This window comes from Aricia agestis, chromosome 19 (genome assembly GCF_905147365.1).
Source record: "Aricia agestis chromosome 19, ilAriAges1.1, whole genome shotgun sequence".
Lineage (NCBI taxonomy): Eukaryota > Metazoa > Arthropoda > Insecta > Lepidoptera > Lycaenidae > Aricia > Aricia agestis.
The window spans coordinates 10,835,077-10,843,943 of record NC_056424.1 but is presented as its reverse complement, the minus strand read 5'-3'; the positions used below and the strand labels follow the sequence as shown (position 1 = coordinate 10,843,943).

Below are 8,867 nucleotides of genomic sequence, written 5' to 3'. Positions count from 1 at the left end.
TACAGTTTAAGTGTTAAGAGATTATGGGACAGACCAATATACTTTCGCATTTATGTATTAAGTATAATAATTATTATTACATTTTATGGTTTTTTTATGAAATTGCAGCAGTATTAAAGTATGCCAGATACAAATTATATTATGAAATACATTTAAATAGGACTAGTCATATAATTTAACCTAAAAGTTGTAAGTTGCTTATTTTAAAATGTTAAATTTACAGTTGCCGTTGGAATTTAAATGTCTTAAATTGTGTTGAATTTAAAAAATATTCCATATCATGCAAAAAGTTTTTTTTTTTACATTTTTCATTAGATCAAAATGTGATTATAAGCATTTATAGAAATTTTCGCCCACAAAATAGTATCCCATTTCATAATTTATAATAATTTTAGATTATCTTTTTTGACTGATGTTTATTGTGCTGTGCGTCTATGAATTTGATTTGTGTAATAAACATATTCGTATTTATTAATGCATCTTTAATTTTAGGTATCTAGTTGTTCAACAACTAGGATACCTAAACAGTATTTTATCGATTGAAAACTTGGTTTCCTAACATAAGTAATTACTCTGGTTTTGGGCTTAGAATCTAGATTCTAGATTAAGCGACAAAAATATTTGAGGCTCTCATAGAGGCAAGACTATGAATACGCACTATCGAAACCAATTTGATACAAAATATTATGTTCTCGTTTATTAGGGTTCCGTACCCAAAGGTATTTACGTGAGTACATAATATTATAGTAGATATTATAGAAGATAGGTATAGTAGTATATGGTAGTATTATATAGAGGAAGAGGGTATCTCGCGACCTTCTCGAGCGTGTCAGATTAAGCTTATAATATTATAGACTTCCGACATGTTATTTATAGTCCGTCAAGAAAGTGAAGAAATTAAAAAGTGGCAACATCGTAGTGTCATCCCTTTTTTAACCGACTTCCAAAAAAACGAGGAGGTTATATAATCGGCTGTGGATATTTTTTTTTGTATGTTCGACCACTACTCCGCCGTTTTTCTAGATTGATTTAAAAGGGATGATGATTGAATGACACTACGATGTTGCCACTTTTTAATTTCATCACTTTCTTGACAGACTATAGAAGTATTGAAACATTATCGGATCTGTCAGATATTTAGCATACCTCGAAAAAGCTTACATACAATAAACTGACGATTTAAAGCTAAGGTAAGCCTGTAGAGACATTTTAAAATATAGAAAAATAAAGCTTCATATTTTCCCAATATGCTTTGCAGATATTTTATGTTGCACAACTTAATATAATTAAATCCTTGTTGTCTAATAAAATCTTGATATAATTTACCTAAAAAAGCATTTTTCTATATATATTTTCTTTTTCATAACTTTAAAATGGCTGCAGTTTCTGAACCCACCGCTAAAATAAAAACGCTCTTATTTTTTTTATTAGTCTTACCACAGACATACCATCTTGATCTATGTCTGTAGATCTTGATCTATGTCTGTGAGTCTAAGGGAGATCGCAAACAGCACACTTTTTGTCATCGAGTCTGCGGCGCACATACAATCTGTATGGCCGCGCCCTTACACAAATCTTAATCTAAAAAACCTACTAGGTCTCCATGACGCTCGAGTAAACTACACGAATAGCACCCTCCCCTCCCCTACCATATGTTTAAAAATCACTTACGGATTTTGTCGTAGATCACTTTTCTTATTTTCGAAGTTTCGGCTGCTTTCCAGCGGCCGAGGTCACGCGTGGACTGAGGGAACAGACGCTGAAGTTTTTCAACTATTTACCAATTATTATAATTAGTGTTCTGATCTACACAGTATCTTATTTATTTTGTTTATTGCGCAGCATCCAGCGTTTCTCGATTCGACGATAAGTAATTTTGATTAGGAAATTTTTATGAGTGGGGGATTAGTAGAAAAAATGAATATTTTTTCAATACATTATTTATTACTAAAAGCAATAAATAGGGTGACAATAGACTCTATTAAGGTATCAACAAAAGTTTTTACACATTTTGGCATCACAGTACAAATTCATAATTGCATTTCAATAATTTTTATGAAGTCTCTGATGAATTTGATAATAGGATATTTGCCTAAAATGTTTAAGTATGTACTTTATTAGTTCGTTACTTAAAAAGATCTTAAAGAAAATAAAGTCCATAAAATGCTTTACTTAAGTAATATTAATGCATTTAATTGTATAACTTAAGTAAAGCATTATAATGGACACAAAAGTATTTTTAATAGCTATGTGATTTATGCATATTGCATACTTAAATCAAATATGTAGATTGTAGGTATACGCATAAATGTAAATTTTATAGGGGTAATTTATTATCTGGACTTACCCTGTGCCTACAGGGTAAGTCCAGACAATCATTCAATTTAGCAAATACCCTATTTTAAAAGGTTACTTTATTGGTTTGTATTAATACATAATATTATAGTCTGTAGGCACGGTATAATTTATACTTTTTATTTGTATTGTTTCATTTTTATTCCATAACTTAGGGCTTATTTCAGTCGAGATTAAACTGTTTTTTTAAGTTAAAGTTACTAAAGAATATAATTTTAACAGCAAGTTTTAACCATCGATATAATCGCTTTATTTTATTTTAATAATAACAATTTATATGAATATAATATTATAGCCAATTGTTCAATGATTTTAAATTTTGATATCACAACCAAATACTCGCAAAATATTTTAACAATCAAACATACATTTGTAAGGGTTTATATGTATGTAAATAACATTGGTCGTGCACACATTTTCAATACAGAAAATATTAAATTTAACACTACCCACACAACATATAATTTTGATCACAAAACAATATATTAATAGTATACTTACAGCATGACTGGTGAGACCATGTTCAATACTTAAGGAGAGTACTCGGTACTCGATTCTCATTATAATTACCTGTGTTTTAAAATTAGGTACTTAATTTTTGACCAAATTTCCCTTTAAATAAATGAATCATGGACATAAGTAAATTACTACTCCCGCGCGCGGTGTCCACGCGTTGGGTAAATAATAATTATTTAACTTTAAACTACATTTACTCAGTGATCAATTGATATTATTTTTTTATATTTTTTTTATTTAATATAATAGCCAAATATCACATCCTCGAGTATTGAACATGTCTCACCAGTCATATTATGTTGTATTGCGGTTTTTAAATATTAATATTAGAGACTTATACCAGACTTACATTCCAAAACTTGTTTCAGAACAGAGAGAAAATGTCCGTGGTAAAAAGTAAGTACCACTTAATTATTTCACCCAAATACCAATTAAAAGCGACATCTTGTGGTACTTTAGTTTTTCAAAGTTTGAACTTCTATCAAATATTTATATGACATTACTTTTTATTATAATATCGAATAGACTCACATAAAATCAGTTACTTTGGACGAATAAAATCTAATAATAAACCTTAAATGAGCCAAATATATTTCATGGACTTCGGACAAAATATATAAGTAGGATTAACTTCACTAAAATCTAAAGCACCCGACCCTACATCAACTGTTCCTATATTATTGTTACATCTAGAAATCGTTATGTATAGATCGGTGCCATCGCGATTCTCATACAAACGTAATACCAAGATAATTTCCCATGGGAACAAATATAATGACCACCAAAAAATGCACTGATACCCTAAACTTGTTTACCAAAAAAAGATAATAAACACCAAAAAATTAAAGTCTAAAATTGCAATACTACCAGCTATTTTAGTCATGACAACACTTCAAATTGTAATCGAACACCAAATATAGTAAATTATCACCAAATAAAGTAACTGATCACCAAATATAGTAAATGATCACCAAATATAGTAAATGATCACCAAATATAATAAATGATCACTAAATATAGTAAAAGATCACCAAATATAGTAAATGATCACCAAATCCTTGTAAGCAAATCAATGCGATATTTCTGTCCAAATAAATCACTACGATTGACAAAACATGTAAGCATATAATTAACAAAATAGTCGGCCAAGAGTGAGTCGGACATGGAGGGTTCCGTACCGTTATAGAACAAAATTAGACCTAAAATTGTGTTTTTGTATGGGAGCCCCTTTTAAATTATTTTTTTATTATTATTATTACCTAATTATTGAAGTAACATATTATTATAATAATTATAATCAAGGCCTTTGCGAAAATATCAACGTGCCTACCGGTTGCCATTATTGATATCGAGCAAAAAAGGCCAAAAAATAACGTTTGTTGTGTGGGAGCCCCCCTTAAAGACAGACGGACAGACATCGAAGTCTCAATAATATAAATAGAGTCCCGTTTTTAGGGTTCCGTACCCAAAGGGTACAAACGGGAATCTTTTACTAAGACTTCGATGTCTGTCTGTCTTCTTCTCTTTAATATGATATTTGCTAAATAAAAATATATTTGGTTAAAATTCAACATTAAAATGCTAACGTATAATGTTGGTGATCGTTTACTACTTTTCGTTTAAGTAACAATGATTTATTTGGAGTCATTTTGCATAAATAGGATAGCGAGATAATAAATCTTTGGTGATCATTTTACATTAAAATGCTAGTATAATGTTGGTGATCGTTTACTAATTTTGGTGATCATTTGCTTATTTTGGTGATCATTTACTATTTTTGGTTTTAAGATGTTAAATCTTTGGTTATCATTTTACATTAAAATGATGGTCTGTATTTTGGTGATCGTTTACTATTTTTGTCTGTGAAATGTTACTATTTCTGGTGATCAGTTAATTATAAGCCATTTCCCATACGAGAATATTTACCATATTTGAGTTATTATTCAGCAATAGAAAGCAATTACCTAGGTTTCTGTACAAAGATTCACTGCAAAATATTTACATACTTACTAAAAATATGAACGATTACAATATTTACATACCAATAAATATGAACGATTACAATTTAGTAATTATGTAAATATTGTAATCGTTCCTATTTTTGGTATGTAAATATTTTGCAGTGAATCTTTGTACAGGAACCTAGGTAATTGCTATCTTAAGCTGAATAATAACTAAAATATGGTAAATATTCTCGTATGGGAAATTATCTTGGTATTACGTTTGTATGAGAACTGCGATGGCACCCGGACTCTTAAACCTTTTAAGTGTATTAGCAATAGAAAAGACATATTTCTTTCACGTCATATTAGAAAATATTGAACACAAAGTTTTTTAACACTTGCGTCGATAAGTAGGTAAGTATAAAATTTTAGGAAATATAACGTAGAACCTACCTACTAAAGATATTATGTTGATTTTGAACTTAGCAAACAATTTTTTATTAGACTTCATAATTATTTGCTCAATGGATTTTATTTTTAGTTTGCGGTTGAATTATCTAACGATAATCAATTATTACAGTTATTCCTAATATATTTGACAGTATAAATAAACTACAACTACAAACACATTATTATAAAAAAGTTAAGACAAATATGGGTATGCACTAAGTGGTTTTTTGAAACATCGATGAAAAGTCTAAATTATGCCTAGTTTATTACAGCTTATATTATACATAGTTAACAAAAGTAATGTAGGGATTTTTCACAATTCAGAATGAAAAAATAACACAAATATAGACGTATAATTTATGCCGTTCAAAAATAACTTCATATTAAATGCACTAATTACGTTTGTGATTTAAAATATAAAACATTTTATTAGATGCAAGCTGCATATTATTAGGATATTATTGTGTCTTACTGAAATTGTACTTTGACAAATCGTTACTTAGTAAAATGCGTTCTTACCTACGAATAATAAAAACTAAGGAAACATAACTCCCTATTACCGTTTTAAAGGTTTCTTTCGAACTGTCGCATGTAACGTCAGCCTAATACCGCTCAAGGCCACCTAAATATTGCAAATGTATTGAAATGTGTACCTGGTACACATTTTTTACAAGTATTGTGGAGCATGTTTTTTGACAGAATTACTTTTCCTTAGTTTTTATTATTCGTAGGTTCTTACCTTATATAGTAACACTCAATATCATTAAATTACACTTATCAATAAACAAAACAAATCAATTGGTAATTTATTTTCATATTGAAGATATCTCGACGATGTGTGGAGGATGCTTCTCAATTTCTACGCAGTTTGGCAAAGAATCTGTAACACAACATAAGAAATAACGAATAAAGTAACTATTAATTACAGCAAATATAAGTTGAGTCTACAACAAAATACACACAAAGCGTAATCTCTAAATATTGAAAGCGTGCCAATAAACTTTTTATTTTTGTCTACTATGAGCTTTTAATAATTTGCTCATTATTCTTGGTTGTTATTGTTAGGGTTATTATTTTGCAATATTTTTAGCCTTTTCAAATCATAGTGGCGCCATCCACTGAATAAAAAAAATGGGCTACCCTCAACAAGTGGGAAGTCAGTAACATTTGCAACACTTATTAGAAACTTAATGCGCATGTCCAAAACATGTCATGGCAACGCCATAACAAGTTGCTGGTCAAGTCGTAAACAACGTAATAAGTAAAGACCAACAAGAAAATATTCGTTGTAATAAACAAAATCAAGTTGGCTTTCAAGAAAGCAGTTTGACTTTTAAAAATATCATGTAAGATCAAAATTCAAGTATCTTCTCCATTGATATTTATATACTTACATTGTATATGCCTAACTGAAAGAAACACAATGCAATTATGATAAACGAGCAAAGAAACTCACCCAAGCATATGCAATGAAGTGTAGGTGCCGATACTGTGCGGTGCGGTGCTTACTTACCTTTAGTGCTAATTTCACCAACTTTAAATTAACCGTTTATATCATCTGCCTCTTTCTTTTAGAAAAAAAAGAACATAATTTAAGTTAACCATCAATATCATCATATCTCTTCACTCTATCTTCCTATTAGTGAAAGACAAGGACAATATAAGCGATTAACATGAACAGGTGGTGTATTCGGCACTTTCTGCTACATACCATAAATATTATTCCGTTTGTTTAGAATTATTATAATTCCCAGTTCATTATATTCTTTGCAACGTGGATTCATATTAAGTGCTTCATCACACAGAAAAAAATATTTCACAGCAAAAAAAATCTGAAAAGTGTTATATAATATGGTATTGCGTTCATAAGAAAATATTTTTTTACTCACAAAATTTAAAGAAAAAATATTGGGTAGTTAACATTTTTAATTTTTCAGATTACTTTCACCTCTAAAATCAAACCTATAAATAAAATAAAAAAGCAAATTAATTGAGAACATTTTATATAATATCTTTAACAACTAACAGAGAGGTGCGAGCGAAGCCGCGACTCTCGCTAGCACTAGTCCTTAATAAAAACAAATAATAATCTCTTAAATATGTATAATATTCGATATTGTGCACTTTAAAGACCAAAAGACGGACATAAAATGGTTTACACTTAACAAAATCTAGCAGATCTAGAAGTTGGGTTAGCTTTCACTAAAAGCGACCCGGCGCTGCATTTTGCGATAAGGATCTAAATTTGAACTTTATGTTCTACACAAGAAGATACATTTTTAATTGCGAAAATTGCATGGCAGCCCGATGAATTACTTAAAATTTAAGCATTGGCAATCATAGTATAAAAAAATGAAGCGTCAAGTCTCGTTTCCGTGTAAGCTGACTCTTAGCAAATGCTGTAACATACACAACACGAGCCGAACTAAATACTGTACAAAAGCTGTAAACTTTGTATACAAAACACGTTTAAAATACAATAAATTAGGCAACACAAAATTAAGTCTATCAATAAATAAAATGCAATAATTCTTCGATTTAAAATGATCTGTCAATATTCGAAACGTCAAGGCAAGATCAGACACATACATATCGATTAAAATTATTAATGAATACTCCAGTGTCTATTCTTTTAAGATTTTATATCAACGTCCTTTGATTGGACCCCCGAATTCAAATCTAATTTTTTCACTTCGTATTCTTATACAATATAGGAGTACAATCAATACAATACACAATATAATTTTTAAATTCATTACGCAATAAGCGGATAAAATACAATTAGGTACATAAGACGAGACAACGAGAGTTGCTGTTTAGTGCTAATAGATGGCGTTATTTCAATCGCCATTTTGATTTTGTGATAACGCAAAAAAACAACAACTTTTGCTGTCAAAAAATCGATTTTAAAGTAGATTTGCACTGAAACAAATAGAGGTGACCAGGGTAAATTCAGTTACAGGGTAAATCCAAATGATTCAAGTTTACAGCTACAGGGTAAATCCAGATAATTTAAGATCACAGTTACAGGGTAAATCCTGATAATTTAAGTTTATACTTACAGGGTAAATCCAGATAGTTTTGTTGCCTTGCAACACGGTTTACAGCGGGGCTAAAATGATCAATTCAGCAAATGAATTGTCAAAACTGTCAAACTGACAAATGTCAAATCAGTATGAATTACTAGACATGAATAATTGCCAGCAGACTTGCATTTTGCGATTTTAAAAAAATGAATCATATTATGCTTCATATCATGATTCTCCAAAGCGACCATTTTAGCCCCGCAGACTTACCCTGTATCCGTACTTACCCTGATCAGCCCTACTCATAAAACACTTAGATCTACATAATAACGATTGTTTCATAGATGCGCTTTGAAGCTACCGTTATTCTATGAGAAATACGACACTTCTCTGAAACAATAGTATAACAACAATAAATAGTACATCTACGCTATATCTATATACCATACGTTCGTTCGAGGTCGGTCGTTCGACTTATTTCTTGTTCTTCCGCTTGAGTTTCGGTATTCTGTAATGCGGTGCGCGTGAGTTAGAGGCAGGCAATGTGACATTGGATATACGCTGCTACCGAAAACGC

General features: G+C 30.2%; 1 protein-coding gene and 2 long non-coding RNA genes across 4 annotated transcripts in view; 2 read left to right on the top strand and 1 right to left on the bottom strand.

Moving 5' to 3' along the window:
- Positions 1 to 5,681: 5,681 nt before the first annotated feature.
- LOC121736648 lies at positions 5,682 to 6,049 on the top strand. Its single transcript, XR_006037050.1, has 2 exons — positions 5,682 to 5,775; positions 5,996 to 6,049. It is a non-coding gene; the product is annotated as an uncharacterized LOC121736648 (long non-coding RNA).
- Positions 6,050 to 7,315: 1,266 nt separating this feature from the next.
- Positions 7,316 to 7,748, top strand: LOC121736649. The gene is made up of 2 exons (XR_006037051.1): positions 7,316 to 7,455; positions 7,658 to 7,748. It is a non-coding gene; the product is annotated as an uncharacterized LOC121736649 (long non-coding RNA).
- Positions 7,749 to 8,515: 767 nt separating this feature from the next.
- The window catches only part of LOC121736645 (interaptin-like), a 60,136-nt gene continuing 59,784 nt past the window's right edge, over positions 8,516 to 8,867 (bottom strand). For both annotated transcript variants that reach the window (XM_042127971.1, XM_042127970.1), the window contains exon 19: positions 8,516 to 8,798. In XM_042127971.1, the coding sequence (XP_041983905.1) occupies positions 8,765 to 8,798 (34 nt within the window). In that variant the 3' untranslated portion in view covers positions 8,516 to 8,764. The remainder of the gene's footprint in view (positions 8,799 to 8,867) is intronic.